Below are 18,604 nucleotides of genomic sequence, written 5' to 3' on the forward strand. Positions count from 1 at the left end.
AGCGATCCCGGCTTGTGAGGGAGCAGAACAAGATTCCAGGTTTGGACACGGCAGGAAGTCAAGCTTCACTATGGCTTGGTGGTTTGTTTCTGTTGCTCAAGCCAGGGGAGAAGCAAAGTGGGAGCAATCAAGCAACGTGCACTCATTCCGACTAAGCCAGTGACCCTGGTTTATTGAGATCTGCAAGCACAGCCAGTATGACCGTGGTGCTACATCTGTGACGCCACCTTTCAAGTGTTATTCGCACGACTGCAACATCAAGCGTGGATTTGCATGCGCAAAGCAGGCCTCCGTTGCTCCTTGCCATAAAAACTATTTCACCCCTTTGAATTTCACATCCCAATAAACTCCCCCGAAGTATAAGTTTCATTTTCAGACCACAAAGAAGGGCAGTTTCCATGTTACAGTGCTGCAATATACTACTGGGAACATAATAAGGAGTATTTTAAAAGTTTTAAAAATAAGGAGTATTTTAAAAGTTTGTGTTTGCCAAAATGAATATGCACATCTATTTGGATGAGCATATCCAGTTCAGCAAAATACAAGAGACACAAATTTCAGACAGAATCCGAAGTATTTTATTTCCCAATGGCCAATGAGATGGCCATAAATCTTTGGCCAGAGAAACTACAAATAAAAAACGGGGGGAGGGTACTCCACATAAAAGGCACAATTGGGTGTTTATGAAAATTTATAACGAGGAGGGGAAAACATGATTTCAAGTATCTGTTTGCTTTTTCTTTTTTTAAAAAAAAACTGCACTTTTGCATAAATATCATAAGGCAGTAATAGATTAAGAACACAGTATTACAATAAAAGTATCAAATACATCACTAAGAGCTGGTTGGCAAAGAATCTTAGGTTTGAAAGGCCTGTCTAAATAATATAGTTTTTAGAAGACGTCTAAATGAGCAGGATGCTTCTGCCGAACCTCTGACATATTAAAGGCTTGTTCCCTCAGGGCCAGCCGAACTTCAAGAGCGTTTGGGACTACAAAGAGTGCCCTCCAATAATAATAAAATCAATTTGGTTTTTCCTGCTTCGTTGGAACGTTTTGGTCCTGCCTTTTTGTATAGGTACCAGAGTACCAGGTCCAATCAGAATAAGAAAAGCTACATGCTAGTTGCTCTCCATTCTGCCAGTTGATGAAATGCGATTTCAATCTCCAGAATTTTCAGTCCTGTCACTGCTGGCCCACAAGTTTACCTAACAAAAGCAATACAGGTAATCAAGTTTCCCAAACTCTTACTGAATATATTCCACTTTCGTGATGCTCATGAATAATTTGTGATGGCACTGAACTGAGGCGCAATTAGGTGCAAAGGGGGGAAGTGTCTTCTGGTATTTGAGCAGAAGAATACAGAGAGTCCCTTTGGCAGGCTAGTCACGTAGAGGAGACCTGCTGGGAGAATCTCCAGAATCCTGCACAAGAGAGATAAGGAGAGGATTTTAATCTAATTTGATCTTGTTAAATGGTATTACCTGGGCTTCTTGGCACGCAGCTCTCCTTAGCAGGTTATCGCTATCAGGAGGAGGAAGAAGAAAAAGAACAGTGTTTTAGATAGCACAAGTTGAGGGGAGGGATAAATAGATGGAAACACACATTTAAAAATACCTACTTCTACTGCTTTGGCACACAAAACACAGACCAAACTTTCCAAAGGGGCTACTTGTCAAAAACACATAACTATTTAAATGTCAACGTTTTGACGCCACCTTAGCTTTCGTCACTTCTTGGACCATGTCTTCATTACCAAAGAGCCAGATTCCACCCGCAATGAGATTATTTAATTGACCAAACTGAACCGCACCATTGTATAAACAGCAAGTTACTGACCAAAATTCCTCCAGTCTAACTTGTGAGTGGAATTAACCAACTGCCCAGCCTGCTAGCACATCAGTGGCCAAATTATTCCTTTTTCTGACAGAAGCACCATGTTAGCTGCAGCACTACCAATGAAGTGCATATAGTCATCAAATTACCAAGAACGTACACCTGCACTTGCCAATATCCTTCCCTCCCTGCTTGTCTCCCCATCCTGTTTGCTGTTTTCCCTCATTGTCTAAATTGTATGTTCCTTGCCTTGGTGGCAAGGACCTGACTATTTTTTGAGTTGCCATAATATAAAATGTGCCCACTCTGCAAGTCTCAGGAATAAGTGAAAAAAACACCTGACATGGCAAGATGGTGTCATGGCAGGGAATCAGTAAAGACCTCTGGCCCTGCCCACATGGGGTCCCCAGAAGGTTGCCTACAAGAGAATACAGTGGTACCTCAGGTTACGTACGCTTCAGGTTACATACGCTTCAGGTTACACACTCTGCTAACCCAGAAATAGAGCTTCAGGTTAAGAACTTTGCTTCAGGATAAGAACAGAAACATGCGCACAACCGCCCGAAGCATGGGGCGCCCTCCGGAGGGCTCCTCGTGCTTCAGGCTGCCGCCCCAAGCCTCGCGTGCTTGGTGGGACCTCCCGCCGGGCGCGCGAGGCTTGCGCACACCCGCCCGAAGCACGGAGCAGCCTCCGGAGGGCGCCCCGTGCTTCGGGCTGCAGGCTGCTGCCCGCAAGCTTTGTGAGCCCGCGGGACCTCCCGCCGGGCTTGCAAAGCTTGCGGATAGCTTCCTGAAGCCTGGAGAGCGAGAGGGGTCGGTGCGCACCGATGCCTCTCGCTCTCCAGGCTTCAGCGAAAGCCTGCATTCGCCCCATAGGACGCACACACACTTCCCCTTCATTTTTGGAGGGGGAAAAGTGCGTCCTATGGGGCAAAAAATACGGTAAACGTATTAAACAAATAAATGGAAACTCGCTGCTTCTCTTTGCTCCACTTAGCCATCTTTTCCAAAGATAACTCTCCGTGTAGTCATTAAAATGGGGCTTGAAGTGCTATGTAGTTCAAGGGTGAAGAACGACGATAGGAAAGTCAACTTTTGGAAGCACCTCTCTCTGTGGAAGTGGCATCCCTGTTCTGATTTGTGCAGCCTGAAGCGTTCTGGGTTTGCGGCTTTCATCTCTCAAGGATTAAGGGCCAAGCTGGTAAAAGCCCAAGAGGTGCCTGCCTGCCTGCCTGCAGCTCAGAGTGGCTGGGGTCAGGGAGGAGGAGGCCAGAGGGCAAATGGGCACTCACTTGGTTTACAGCAGGGCAGTGCTCTCCTTGGCTCCTGGTGCCAAAAGGGGCAGGCAGCACTCCTTTCAATTCCGCTCTGATGATATGCTGCACATTTTTGTTTAATACGCAGCAATTTACGGGGCTCATTCCAGCACAACTCGCTCGCAGACTCCCCCCCCTTTCTCTACTTATTCCACTTTTTAAAGCCATGTAACTCGTTCTGCCTTACCAGCATTTACTGCCACGGTAGCTTTTCTCACGTTACAGAAAATTGATTTTAGATGAAGAATCAATCTGGAGAAATTCAAACTAAGGAGCGAGAGAAACTCTGTCAATAGGAAACCTTTAGTGAAAATAATGGGACAAACAGAAATAAGCTTCCTAAGCGAGAGAACGCATAAATAATATATTACTCCAATTCATGCCTAATTGGAATATTTATCAAAGTTTTCCTTAGAGGCAGTAGCGCTCCCCTTAACATAATGTTTGCTCTTCACATTCAAAGGAATAAATCATGTGTGTTAAGCAACAGGAACATTTTTTCTTTCTTTTTTTACAAGAATGGCAGGCTATTGACTAATTGCAGTAATTTTTACTAAGTACTACTTAAAAACCAACTCTAGTGCCGAAATGAATTGGACAGCCCTACTCCATCTTATCTACCCATGTACAGAGAGGCACCGCAAACAAACATGTATTTATTATAAGGGCAAAATTCTCAGCACCTCTCCCCACCCCCAGCATGTGATAGCTTTGAAGCAAACACGAGAGAGACCATTCTTATTATAAGATTCCCCATCGAACCTGCTAAGTATCTGATCAGCTAGCAAAGCCTAAGGAAAGTAAGTCTTGGCTGATGATGCGCAGTGGTAGGGCAACAGGAATGCAATGAATGCATCCACGTCAACTGTTTTCATGGACTTCCTGCTATAATCGTTTGGTGTTCCTCAATGTCAGGAGAAAGAGAAGCTTTACAGAGGATGCTGAAGTTGGACTAGCACCAGTCTCAAGGTTAGAAGTCACAGCACTGACCTTTGAGACAAGGTTGTGAAGAATGGGTGGGCTCAGGGATGTTAATTATTTTAACTTCGCCTTGCAGGTCAGCAAGTGGCAAGCACAGCCTGCTGAAAGCTAGGGCTCTTGAGTCCCATTTATTTCCATTAGTCTTACTAAATAAGTCACCTAGAGTACGTACACACACACACACACAATCACCTGATTTATCTGGATTGTGTCCAAATTACACCAATCCATATGAAATGAAATCCATGAAGGGAAATAGGATTGTACATACAAAACATTGCAAAAGGGTTCTCTGCCTTTGGAAACTCCAGTTGCAATTGTGTAGTTCTGGTCCAGATCCAGAGATCCAAAACCTCAACCATCAGCTTTGGGTGCCACATCTTATAAAGACCATAATAATAGCCTTGTTGGATTCCAGGATCCTGTTCTATACTGTGGCCGGTCGACCAGATGTCTATGGGAAGCTCGGAAACAGGACATGAAGACAATCCCCATCCATGCAGGAAGGAAGGGGTAGGTCCATAAATGCTCCTGCTTGCATGGATTTTGCACTTCCAGCCAATCTAGTCAATTCATTTACTATTATTTTATTTATTGATATATTAGCCACTCTTCAGCCCAGCTCTCATAGCAGCATATAGACATAAAAAGCAATCCCACATACGATAACTACATCAGTAGCAAATTGGAGTAGTTAGGGTAAGTCCATCATAAAAATAAACACAATTAAAGCATGAGCTTAACAGATCTGGGCAAATAAGGTTTTCCCTTGGCATCCAAGAGAGAACCAGGACAGTGTCTGGAGAATCTTCTCTATTATATACTAAGAGGAATGGCATCTAATGCAATAAGCTCCCAATTAGCAGCAAAGTGAGGGCAGCTAACATGATTGTGAATTTACCAGCTGGCTGAGCTATCATCACCTCGAAAAGCCAATGGGCTTCTGCTATCACAATGACAATAATCACAGGTAAAGTGTGAAGCAATTACAGCCACAGCTTTTCTTCAGGGCTTGCAATCGCTGCTACACATAGGGCAAAAAACAAATTCAAAGCTCAGCTATTTCCAGCTAATGAAATGCTGCTTCTCTGCTATCCAATTTCACAATTATTTTCCAAATAACTAGGCAGGCTTGGTGAGCCGGTAAAATTGGCAGAGATAAATCAGGAGGATTCCTCTGTTTACTTAGGTAACCAAACCAGAATCAATACAGATCCAATTCCTCTTTCAGCTGCCCAGGATAGACCACAATCACCAAGGCAGAGCAGAAAAAGAAATACTTCAGTAGACTTCTTCTGGGCATATTTTTCGGTGGAACCTAAAGCTGCCCAATGCTTAATAAAGAGTTGGCCCCTTTGTAAGATGAATGGTGCCTAAACCTTTTAAAATCCAGTGTGATTCCAAATGAAACAGCCACACTCTGCTGTGCACTGGACAGAAGAACAAATAGCAGAGGCTGTGGGTGATCAGAAACAGAAAAGTTGGTTCACAAGTCTATTGTTTCAAGCCATTCCTTCCCCCAAATGGTTGGACGTCCAAGGCAGCCTAAACATGGCAAGTATCCTCTGAGTAAGAGACCTTTGGTGCCACCACACAACTGCTTTTATTTAGAAATGTAGGACTCAGGCAGGTATTAAAGGGTACAGAAGCAAGCATAAAAATAGGCATTGCTGACCCCAACTCTGAGTCCTGAAATCTAACAGCTACTAGAAGGTTACTAGCCAGTCTGCGAGACTGTGCACACAGAAATAGGTGGTTTCAGTCCCACTTAGGCACATTCCTTTATAGCAGGCAATTGCCCTTTATCAGGCAATCACCCATCAACAATGATGCTAGATTATTCCAAAGTAAAAAGTCAGCTCATTATCACTATTATGCCAGTAAATCTGCATGTAGGGTGGTTTCTTGATTACATGTACGCGCTCTCTCTCCCCCCCCTCTCTCTGTGTGTGTGTGTGTGAGAGAGAGAGAGAGAGAGAGAGAGAGAGAGAGATTTTCTCTGTAGATTGGATTTCCTGGCAATTTCTAGATTCCAGATGTTCTAGATTGTCCCACCCTCAATATAAATAAAGGTAAAAGGAACCCTGACCATTAGGTCCAGTCATGACCGACTCTGGGGTTGTGGCGCTCATCTCACTTTATTGGCCGAGGGAGCTGGCGGGTCATGTGGCCAGCATGACTAAGCCGCGTCTCGCAAAGCAGAGCAGCGCATGGAAACGCTGTTTACCTTCCTGCCAGAGTGGTACATATTTATCTACTTGCACTTTGATGTGCTTTCAAACTACTAGGTTGGCAGGAGCAGGGACCGAGCAACGGGAGCTCACCCCGTCCGGGGATTCGAACCGCCGACCTTCTGATCGGCAAGCCCTAGGCTCTGTGGTTTAACCCACAGCATCACCCGCGTCCCTTCTCAATATACATACCATCCAGCAAAACACCAACCAATTATTACAAACATGCCTGAATCTCAAGGCAATCAGGCTGCCTTTCTTTGGGACCCCTGATGCTGTGACAACATTTTCTACAGCATAATCAATACATAATCAAATGCATGGTACATTTTTGTTGTCCAACCTAGATGCAGATACACTAGAACAGCATGCATTTTTCTTGTGACTAGTAGGCTGTCTTTAGCAAACTGCTGCCCAGTATTACTAAGGGATTGCAAAAGCATCGTAACCGACACTCTTTTAATTTGGCAATTCCCAAACTATAAACTAGGGTGTGCTTATAAAAGTAAAGGTTCCTGCCACTTTCCAATCAGTCACCTGTCAGGTCAAGCAATTCTGTTGTACTGCTGCATGAGGAATAATTCAGTCATACTTGGTGCTGTGATGCACTCGTTGCCTCACTTTGAATGCCTGCGATTCCTCCAGCGTGCCTTCAATTTTTATTTAGAAAAGTGTGCCACTACTGTATGCGATTCAGGAGACCCATGCTGAGCATCTCCTGTGATTTAAAAAATAATCAGACGTCACCCAGAGAGGGGCCAAAGAGGACTGGGATCACGGCACTGGGATGTAACCCTTTTGCATCAGACCGTAGTCCTCCATTAAAATCCTCTCCCCAGTGAAGCTGCTATTTGCCCCATGAGGAAAACTTGCAGGTATCATGGGGCAAACAGCAGCTCCAGGAATTTTCATTTTTGAATTGTATAAGACAGCAGGCACCGTATGCCTGTAATGCTGCTCAAAATAATAAGACCTTCAAATTCCGCAGCCAAAGCCCAGGGTTTTGCTATTCAAGAATAAGTAAGAGCTAATTGGAGCCGGTTTTGGCACCAGATCTCTGCACTCCCCCCAGAAGAAGTCCTCCTCAGTGGCAAATGAACAAGCAATGCCTGAGACAGCTAATTCCAGGAAGTCAAAGGCTAATCTGAAGAAATGTTGAGCTAAAGCAGCACCCTTTGCATCAGAAGCTCCAACTATGTCAGGAAAAAAAGGGACAAGATTTCACTAAACCTTTAATCTGCTATAAAAGGACACTATATAAGTCTAGTCAAGAGTGCCTCAAGCATAGTAATTCAGCCTCCAGTATCAGCAACGACCAAAACACAGTTGCTAGGCTATGTACATATAGTCTACTCTACCTTGTTGAGCAAGATTCAAAAAGCTTAATATTTCAGATGTACGGTTCTACATTTCTCTCTGTATTATATTTGCACTAGGCCATCATCGTGCAGCACCCCACTGGAAAGACTGGGTGCGCTGCATCACAATCCTGGATTTGCATAAAGTCTGGGTGGGGTAGGGGAACAAAAAAAGGTAGGTTGAATAAGGTAAAAAAAAAGAGCCTGTGACATGGAAGCCAGAAGGGACAGACACAGAACTATTATATTTTAATATTTTGTTGGAAGTCGCCCAGAGTGGCTGGGGAAACCCAGCCAGATGGGCGGGGTATAAATAATAATAAAAAATTAGTAGTATTATTATGATGAAAGGAGAAAAGTAGTGGCAAGGTAATGGGAGAGGTTGGAATACCCCAGGAAGGGATGAACATTGGGGGGTCTTTAAACAGAAAAGAAAAAAATGTTTAACAAGGAGAAATAGTGGAGTTTGGGTACAACACAAAGTCAAAAGCCTTTCTCAACTACCTTCTCACTCTACCCAAACCTTGCTTAAACCTCCGCTTTTTCCTCTGTCTCTCCATGCAGTGGGTGAGGAGGGTCCTAGCTCATTAACATGTATAGTGTGGGTGGCTGGGTGTGTTTTCTTGGTTCATTTCAGTTTGTAAAAGCAGCAACCGCCTTATTTCATTCAGAAAGTTAGGAGCGTAAGTATTATTACAAGAAAATGCAAGAAATTCCTTTCCAATTACTGTTCCCATTTCTGCTTTCTCTGGAAGAAATATTCATCGTAAGGTCCTAAACCACTGTACCCATTTCTAAAAACGTGTAGCAAGAAGCTTTAATTTTAATCCCTGTTTGCACATTTAATATAGTTTCAGGGAAATGCAAATATAGCCAAATTAATTTAAACCATTGTTGACTTGCAAACCACATCTGCTCTGTTGTTTGATCACTTTTCAAGAAACTGGTGCCAATTAAGCCCTCCTGTTTTCCAATCTCTTCTACAGCGAGTCCTGCCAGAATCTACATGGAAGACTTAAGAAACCAGATCTTCTTTGTCTCTCTCTCTTTTCTCTTTCCCCCCTCTTTGTGAGCATCTGCCTTTCACCTAGATGTAAAGTATTCATATTTTCTTACTGCATTTTTTCCAGCGTATGTTTGAACCTGAAGTGGTTTGGCTTGGTTGATTTCAGTGGGGTTTGGGTGTGTGATAAGGGCATAAACTGTGTGTTTTGGGGAACAGGGCAGGCAGCAAAAGCCATTCCCAGCACCAATACCCCATTTCCTACCTGATCCATCCCAGTCTTCCTCATTGAGTGGCAGGGTCCAAACAGAGCTTCTAAGAGATTACATTAAGCCTCCCTGTGATTGGAAAAGCTGCAATGCCAGAGTTCTTGATCCCAGAGAGGCTTCCAAGCACAATCAGTCAAAAGCGTTTTGGAGGCCCCATTCAGACTACAGTGGTACCTCAGGTTACATACGCTTCAGGTTACAGACTCCACTAACCCAGAAATAATGCTTCAGGTTAAGAACTTTGCTTCAGGATAAGAACAGAAATAGTGTTCTGGCGGCGCGGTGGCAGCAGGAGGCCCCATTAGCTAAAGTGGTGCTTCAGGTTAAGAACAGTTTCAGGTTAAGAACGGACCTCCGGAACGAATTAAGTACTTAACCCGAGGTACCACTGTAGTTCAATGCAGGGAGATTGGAGAGATCAGCTGAGGCCAACATACTTTATGCCAGGGGCTGCCATGATGGGCTTCATGCAACACCTCAGCCTCCCCCTCCTCGCTTTCTTCCATTGGTCATGCAGTGACCATGCAGTGGTTAGGATGGTGAGTTTTTGCTCCCTTGGAACTGAAGGCAAAGTTAGATAACTGATGCTCTTCTTCACTTTCTCTTTCAGCTCTACATGCTTTTAAAAGCTGATTAATTCCACTGGAACGAGATCCTTTGGAAAAGTGAGTATGTCCGAATGCTTTCTCTCTCTGTTTCTCCAGGGAGTGGGGTGGCCCCGATCCAGTCGAGGGGAGAGAAGTTATGAGAGGTGGTGACACCCAAAGTAAAGGAAAAGGGGCCCCTGACCATTAGGTCCCGTCGCTGACAACTCTGGGGTTGCAGCACTCATCTCGCTTTATTGGCTGAGGGAGCCGGCGTACAGGTTCCAGGTCATGTGGCCAGCATGAATAAGCCACTTCTGGTGAACCAGAGCAGCGCACGGAAACGCTGTTTACCTTCCCGCCTGAGAGGTACCTATTTATCTACTTGCACTTTGACGTGCTTTCGAACTGCTAGGTTGGCAGGAGCAGGGATCGAGCAACGGGAGCTCACCCCGTCACAGAGATTCGAACTGCCGACCTTCTGATCGGTAAGCCCTAGGCTCTGCGGTTTAGACCACAGCGCCACCTGCGTGACACCCATAGAACTCCCTAAAAAATCCAAATGGGCCCACAGTTCTAAAATGGTTGACAACCCTTATACTAAACCATGGTTTAGAGTTTTGTGTGAACCAACCCCTTATAATCTAATATCATAGTAAACTACCACTGCAAGTTTGAAGCAAACCAGCAGAACCACTTAGTAGCATTTTAAAACACATTATGTTGTAGACTTACATAGCATAGCATGTTTAGCAGCAGATAAAAAGTGTGCCATTAAACTGTCTGAGCTTTTGTTTTTATTATTATTTGCAAACCTGAAAAAAATTATGCCGTTAAAGCATCCAGGGGGAAACTGTTCAATCCTGTCCATGACAGTTTCATTTAATCTAAAACACATCTATCAATTTCATTATAGCAATTTGCCATATCAGTACCAAAGAAATGAATATGAAATAATTGTGTATCTCACAACTTATAGATGCACAAAACCAGTCTGTGGCCCCCCGCTGATCAAGTGCTAAAACTATTTTACAACTAATTTTCAAATTTATGCACATATAAATTTCCTCTTCCTTAAAATTGCAAACTTGTGGAGTGCCTCCCAACGGTCTTTGTTTTTAGTGCACTGCAGTAGCAAGAAAATTCACATCTTATCAAATAAGAGGCACAGGGGTGCTTAACCCATTTGCAAACCAAAATTTCCCCTGATCTCTTCACACAAGGGACATTCAATGTACCATCCCCACCACTGGAAGAAAAACTGTCTGGAAGTGTTTTTGATCAGGAAAGCAGCCCATAACTGGAAAGGCTATGGTAAGGCAAAGCAAAAATAATCAGGAGAACAGTATATATGTGTCACTTATATTTTGCCCTGGACTCTAGTTTAGGAAAAAACCAACAAAGAACAAACCCAAACCCTACCAAAAATTCCAATATTATTTTAAAGATTAAGCGTTCAATCCAGGTAGTTGAATTTAGTTCCCCTTGAAAACAACAGAACTCAAGTTAAACTGCCTTAGCTTGGATCCAATCCAATGAAATAATTACCAGTGTTTTCCATACAGCCAGTTTCCTCCCCAGGTGAGCAGGCAGGCCCCAGCAGTGGTCTTCTTCCAGTGATTTCTGAGTGTGTGAAACATTTTGATAACCTTGGCCATGTTTATGTTTTACTCTGCAGCAGACCTTACAGGGGACTCCGATGCAAAGAAACAGCATGGAAGAGCATCTGTGTGGTAAACCGTAAATAAAAGATGAATATCACCTGAGACAAGGAAATGGTTGCAACGTTCACTAAACACTAAACATCTATTTCTTTCCTGTTAATAAAATACTGGCAGGAAATATTAAAGGATGAGAAAAATGCCTCCCTGAGTTTAACTTGATGCTACTTCTACACTTTGGAACTGCCAATTACATGTCAGATAAGTGCCGTCTCTATTGTCTCCAATACTGAAAACCTGGCTTTTTTCAACAAGCCTTTTAACTGTGGATCTTTGTCCCAGTTTATATCTGTACTGGATTTGAATTTATTAAAAAATATTTAAAAATATGGAATCCTGTGTGTATGTGTGTGTGTGTGTGTGTGTTCCTCAAACACTGAGGCTCCATTTAGCTATCAAATTTAGTGTTAACAAACATGCTTCTCCACAATAGAGATTGCCACCTTTCATTTTCAAAGATTCTAGCAGTTCAGGCTAAACGACTCGGAAATATACATATACACATACATAAAAGAACCTTTTGGCACCATATCTAAATTTGCCTGAGCCAAGTGGCTTTCCCTTGAAACAGGAAACGTTTTGTTTGTTTGTTTCAAATTAGTATCAACAAGAGAGGGCATGTGAACAGAATGTTCCTCCCTTGGAGGCTACTGGTTTTCTTTAAAACACACACACATTATGGAAAGTTAAATTATTGACACTCCCCCCCCCAAAAAAAATATATATTTATGTATTATTATTATTATTATTATTATGTTTAGAGACATCACATTTCCTCTAGCTTTCTGACATGCAATGTATTTTACAGTTGGGCCCCTGTGGCAACTAGCAATGAGGCTGAAATTATGGTCAGGCAGCAATTCCATCTGCAGATTTTCTGCCCTGCATTTTTTGAACTCTGATCATTGCACCCTAGGAACAAGGAAAGCTGCTTTTATACCAACATGCTTAACATGGTCTATGCCAGTGGGTGGGCAACCTGTAGCTCTCCATCTGTTGTTGGGACTTTCATCTGCCCCGACCATGGGTGATGCTGCCTGAGGCTGGACTAGTTGACCCTCATGCTTTCCTTCCAACTCCACGATTCCATGATGACGCAGATTGCCGTCCACAAAGGCTTGCACCACAATAAACCGCCTCGTCTTTAAGGTTCTGCAGAAATAGTCACGGACACAGCACTTCTGCCCTGCCTATCTGGCAGCGTTGCTGCTGCCAAGATCATTTTTTGTTTTGTTTGTGGTTTTCATTTCATTAATTATACTTTCCAAGTTTATACATTTCACTAATTTTAACAATCATTTTGACATTTCAAAACTTGACTCCCTCCCCCCCTTTCTGCAGTTCCTTAAATTTGTTTTAAATATCTTCTGCATATCCAAATAAACTTAATTTACTCCTTCATTCATCTTCTTTAAATATAAAACTCGTATAAAACTGCAGGTTATTACAATAATCCTGCCAATGCTTTTATTTGTTTATAATTTTCTGTACATATTCAATAAACCATTTTAACATTCGTTTGTAACAAAATAATGTTAACTTGATTTCTTATTCTTCCGGTAAGTTTCCCCATTTCTGCATATTCCAAAATGCCAAGATCATTTTTTGAAAGAAAAGGGGACACCCAGGGCTGGATTTTATGTTAGCCGCTCTGAGCCCGGACATGGCCGGGGAGGGCGGGATACAAATAAAAAAATATTATTATTATTATTTAGGTTTGATCAGGCCCATAGCTATTGGAAGTAATGGGGCCCTTTATATGTCCAGCTGTCAACAACAAATTGCCGCCGTTTTTGTGTTGAATATATATGTGATATATGGTAATCTGTGGACCTAATAGGTATCTAAAGCCATTTGCCACTGTTGCTGTATGTAGGATTTATTTTCTTTTTTATCTCAAATTTTGGAAATGTGCATCTTTTTTTGTTTCCTTTAAATTTTTTGGTCGCCCCAATACAGTGGGGCCCTAAACTATAGCTTGTTTAGCTGAAACGTAAATCCACCCACCCCCAAACGCCCCGAGCTCTTCGGAGGAAAGGCAGGACACGAGGGAAACGCGGGTCCTCGGCTGACTTGAAACGTGCGGCCTCACCTGACGCGTGGAGCCGCCTCTCGTCGCCTGCCGGCTAGCCTGCCTCCGCTCCGCGGCCCCCGCGCTCCCTTGTGGCTCCTCCTTCTCCGCCAGGGCCGAGGCTGCCGCAAGCAAAGAGAAGCAGGAGGTCTCCGTCTCCCTCTCGCAGCCTCTCCCGGGCAGAAGCCTCCCGCTTCCGGGCGCTGCGCGGCTCCTTTCCCGCCGCCTCCCGCGGAAACAGTGAGCCACCTCGCCTTGGTTCCGCGCGGGCCGCTTCCCCGAGAGAAAAGGCGCTGTCCCGAACGGAGGCGGCGCGGAGAGAGGACTGTTCATAAGTGCAGTCCGCGCGCACGCAAACACCCAGCCACCCACCCCCGACGAGAAATGCCCTGGGAACCTCTTTTGCTGCCCACGTCGGGATCCTGTCACTGGTAGATCCGTGGGTGGTTCGGGGTTGATCGCAGGCTCCCGATGGTTTCATTCATTCATTCATTCATTCATTTGTGTGTGCAGTGCCGGATTTACGTATAGGTTAAACAAGCTATAGCTTGGGGGCCCCAAATTTTTTTAAAGGAAATTTAAAAGGGTGGGGGGACTGGATGTACATTTTCTAAAATAAAATAAAATAAAACCTACATACAGCAACAGTGTTTTGTGTTGTGTAGGCTCCTCTGGTGTAAGTAATGGGCCCGCCTGCTAGCCTGCTCCCTAAAATACTTAATTGTATTTCAGTTCAACAATTATTAGGTCCATAAGTTACCATATAGCATATATTCAACACAAACAGCTACAATTTGTTGCTGACAAAGGACTGCTGGACATATAAAGGGCCCCATTACCTTCAGTAGCTTAGGGCCTCATCAAACCTAAATCCAGCCCTGTGTGTGTGTGTGTGTGGAATTTTCTGTTTTACAATTTAAAATATACTTTAACATCCTTAAAATATCAATGACTTCCTTCTTCTCTTTCCACGAACATACCATAAGTCCCTGCATATTTTACAAAAAATAAACCATTCAGTATTCCCTTATTGCATCGATCCAAACTTATTTACACTTTTGAATTTCTCTCAATGCCAACGTTTTCAGCTGTACACAATAGTTTCCTGTATATTCAATGAACGTTTTCCAATCTTTTCCGATGGTTTCACAAGAGCAGCAGCAACAACTGCAAAAAGGCTTGCCCGTCCTCACCTGGGATGAAGGAGGCTAACCTGTGTGAAAAGAAAGGACGAGGAGATCAGCTCAGTTCCGGTTCCGCAAAACAAAACTCCTAGGTTCAGAATGGGTTCAGAGGCAACCTTGTATTCTAGGGCTGTATGTCTTTCGCACCTGGCTCTGGCTGGGTGTTGTTAAAAGTTTTATGTATAAAGCAAAATGGATCCCACAATCCTAAAGGTTTCCTACCCCTGATCTACACTATCATGTTATTACTATCCTTACTCCTGCTGCTGCTAATAAATTTATATGCGTATTTCATTACAGTATTTGTGTTCCCATCTTTCCTCAGGGTGGTTTGCAACAAATATTAAAGCAAGAGCCTGCTGGATCAGGCCAGCAGCCCATCTAGTCCTGCATCCTTTAAAGACCTTTAAAGCCCTATGTGGCCTAGGACCCACGTACCTGCCTCTCCTGGTATGCCCCGCGGAGGACCTTAAGATCCACAAATAATAACATTTTAGAGGTCCCAGGTCGCAAGGTGGTTAGATTGGTCTCAACTAGGGCCAGGGCCTTTTCAGTACTGACCCCGGCTTGGTGGAACGCTCTGTCCCAAGAGACTAGGGCCCTGCGGGACTTGACATCTTTCCGAAGGGCCTGCAAGACAGAGCTGTTCCACCAGGCCTTTGGCCAAGGCACATTCTGACCCTTATGTTTCCCTCCCCTTATGGTCTTGATTTATCGGCTACTTTTAAAATGAGGCTGCATTTTAATCTGTATTTTAAATTGGGGTTTTTCCCCCCCCTATCATGTTTTTTACTGTGCTTTTATTGGTGTTAGCCGCCCTGAGCCTGGCTCTGGCCGGGGAGGGTGGGGTATAAATAAAAATTATTATTTATTATTATTCCCTTCTCCCAGTGGTCAAGCTTTAGGAAACCCGCAAGCGGGACCTTAGCAGAAGGCCTCTCCCCACCCTTGCCGTTCCCATCAACTCGTATTCAGAATCATGGCCACCTCTGACCGTGGAGGCAGAGCAAAGCCATCGTGGTTAGTAGCCATTGGTAGCCTTCTCCTCCATGTTTTCATCCAGTCCTCTTTTAAAACCACTGAAATGGGTGTTGCCTCCTGTGAGAGCCAGTTCTGTAGTTTACCTACGCACTGCATGAAGGAGGACTTTCTTTTTTGTGCCCTGAATCCGTCAGGGATGAGGGATGTCAGAGGAGGGCAACCAAAATGGTCAAAGGCCTGGAAACGATGCCTTATGAGGAACGGTTAAGGGAGCTGGGCATGTTTAGCCTGGAGAAGAGGAGGTTAAGGGGTGATATGATAGCCATGTTCAAATATATAAAAGGATGTCACATAGAGGAGGGAGAAAGGTTGTTTTCTGCTGCTCCAGAGAAGCGGACACGGAGCAATGGATCCAAACTACAAGAAAGAAGATTCCACCTAAGCTTTAGGAAGAACTTCCTGACAGCAAGAGCTGTTCGACAGTGGAATTTGCTGCCAAGGCGTGTGGTGGAGTCTCCTTCTTTGGAGGTCTTTAAGCAGAGGCTTGACAACCATATGTCAGGAGTGCTCTGATGGTGTTTCCTGCTTGGCAGGGGGTTAGACTCGATGGCCCTTGTGGTCTCTTCCAACTCTATGATTCTATGATGCTCAACAAACTCAGGGGGTCGGGATGGATGGTAAATAGACAGGTCATCTGTGAAACATGACCTTCCAAATAGAACGATCATAGAAGACAGCTCCTCGGCTGGTGCATCTCGGATGACTTCAATGTCTTAATATTTTTTACAGCAGATAAGACACTCGTCCAAACCTACCAGGTGCACTGCATCCATTCAAACTAATGAACAGCTGCAACAGACTTCATTATTGTCTTATTACCCATCCAGGCTTATATGACCCAATGTAGCGTTTCTTGTTGAATCCCTCGTGGCAAAACTACTTTGGCTTATTTTTAGTTGTTGGGTTTTGGGGGTTGTTGTGTGTGTGTGTGTGTGTTTTTGCTCTGGACATCTGGTCACCCTAGAGGCAAAACCTACCTGCTGTATCTCTCCATGTTCCAGATACTTCTTTCCAAACTTGTTCTGCTGTTTTTGTTTCAGATATTGAGTAGGAGTGATTAGCGAAGCAGCATGGGACCAGGAAACATAAAAAGAGAGTTGTTCAAAGGACCCCTCTGATTTCTGTGCTGCAGTCTTATTTAAAGGCCAAGGGAAATTACCTTGCATATGTGATTCTTTTGAGAATCTAGTTTGGAAATTGCTGGAAATAAGTATTTTGTTATCAGCTGGTGACAAGAGGTTAAATAAGTGGAAGTGGGAGAGGGTCAGTCTTTGGAGCCTACATGGACTCATGCTTCATCGTGGAAATACAATTTAGGATAATTTTCCCCCGTTAATTTTTTTTAGAGACTTACAGAGGAATTATTACTATAAGGGTAACTTTTATTAACAATTGAGAATCTAAATCCTCCTTTATCATGAGTGTATATGCTCCTTATGATCTCTGTTTTGTTTTGCTTTAATCATTCCTTTTTCCTGTCTTCTTTTAAAATGTATTTGTATTTTATAATGTATTATAGTCTAGGGGAAATGGTTTTTATATCACTTGACTATGCTGAATGTATGAAGTGGCCTTAACTGTGTGTTGGGGGTATGGTCTAAACTGTGTACAGTACAGTGGTACCTCAGGTTACAGACGCTTCAGGTTACATACTCCGCTAACCCAGAAATGGTGCTTCAGGTTAAGAACTTTGCTTCAGGTTGAGAACAGAAATCGTGCTCAGCAGCAGCAGCAGGAGGCCCCATTAGCTAAAGTGGTGCTTCAGGTTAAGAACAGTTTCAGGTTAAGTACGGACCTCCGGAACGAATTAAGTACTTAACCCGAGGTACCACTGTACTTCATTGAACTTGGCCTAGCACAGCTAAAGAATCTCATCTTTCGTGTCTCACTTGGCCTATCAACCACTGCAGATTTTTAGTTGCTTAAATTACTTTTTAAACCAGTCAATTTCAATTTCAGCAGAGCTGCATTACTGTTAAAAAAAAACAACCAACCCCAATCCTTGATCATTCCCAGGATAATGAAGGCATGTGAGGGATCCCTCCCCCATTCATCTTAAAATGTACATTAATCTTGAATATGTCAGTGAAAATGTTGCAGTAAGACATGCCCAATCTCAAAATGTGTTTTGTTTTGTTTTTCTAAGCAAAGCAGCCAAGTGTTCCTTCAGTCTCTCAGCTCCATCAATTAAACGTGCTTTTTGTCGATTAAAATTTGCTCCTGATTAATCAGCTAAAGCTTGGGTTGACTAATTTGCCAATTAAGCCTCCGAAAACTTGCAGGCTTTGGTGTTAATTATAATGATTTGCTGGCTGGTGTGAAAGATGCAGTTTCTGTTTGGTCCTAGCAGAAAAAAGCCCCCCGAGCTCTTTTGCCTCGTTGAGTCTCTCCTGGTAAGGTGGACCTACCTGCCGCTAGATGGCTCTCTAGCTCAGGCTGTCATGGAAGGCTTGGCTCCTCCTGGTCTTGCTAAGGATGCTCATTTGGTTGAGCAGAACTACCTTTGCAATGGTGTCGGCTGCTGCACACAGCTGGATTCCAACCACCCAAAGACACACAAGAACTCTTGAATTCTCGCTTGGCCTTTCTTGTATACAGCGTCTTCTCTTCTCCTCCAGATATTGTTGATTTGTATGTGTGGCCGTGTTGCATTGTTATTCCCTCCTTCCTCGCTGACCATTTCTAAATCCTAATGCCAGGGGAAGTGGCAGCGTAAGGTCACACCCGCACCAAATATTTATAGCACATGGCTTGCCACCAAGAATCCTGGGAACTGTATTTTGTAAAGGGCGCTGTGAAGGATGAGCTACAGGAATGTGGAACCTGGCACCTGTGTGTCAAATGTGGGCCCCTTCTAAGTCAAGCCAGGGTGGGGATTCTTTTTTAGCCTAGCAGGCCAGATTGGTATCTTTGCCCACCTTGCCCAGGCCAAGTTTGACCCAAGGACCTCAGGTGACCTTTGTTATCAGAGAAATTCCTGCAACACCTTTATTTGCCCAGGGGACTTCAGA

General features: G+C 43.8%; 1 protein-coding gene across 3 annotated transcripts in view; it reads right to left on the bottom strand.

The window, feature by feature from the left end:
• Positions 1–13,698, bottom strand: part of AGK (acylglycerol kinase) — a 34,592-nt gene extending 20,894 nt beyond the window's left edge. Inside the window, exons 1-3 of one of the 3 annotated variants that reach the window (XM_083462066.1) lie at positions 13,390–13,690; positions 11,125–11,302; positions 1,483–1,522 (exon numbers count right to left, since the gene is read on the bottom strand). In XM_083462066.1, the coding sequence (XP_083318192.1) occupies positions 1,483–1,522; positions 11,125–11,234 (150 nt within the window). In that variant the 5' untranslated portion in view covers positions 11,235–11,302; positions 13,390–13,690. Of the gene's footprint in view, positions 1–1,249; positions 1,423–1,482; positions 1,523–11,124; positions 11,303–13,389 lie in introns of all 3 variants that reach the window. The other 2 variants (XM_083462067.1, XM_083462065.1) reach the window with 2 other exon arrangements.
• Between the last annotated feature and the right edge of the window lie 4,906 nt (positions 13,699–18,604).

Source organism: Podarcis liolepis (assembly GCF_965112155.1).
Source record: "Podarcis liolepis genome assembly, chromosome: 10".
Lineage (NCBI taxonomy): Eukaryota > Metazoa > Chordata > Lepidosauria > Squamata > Lacertidae > Podarcis > Podarcis liolepis.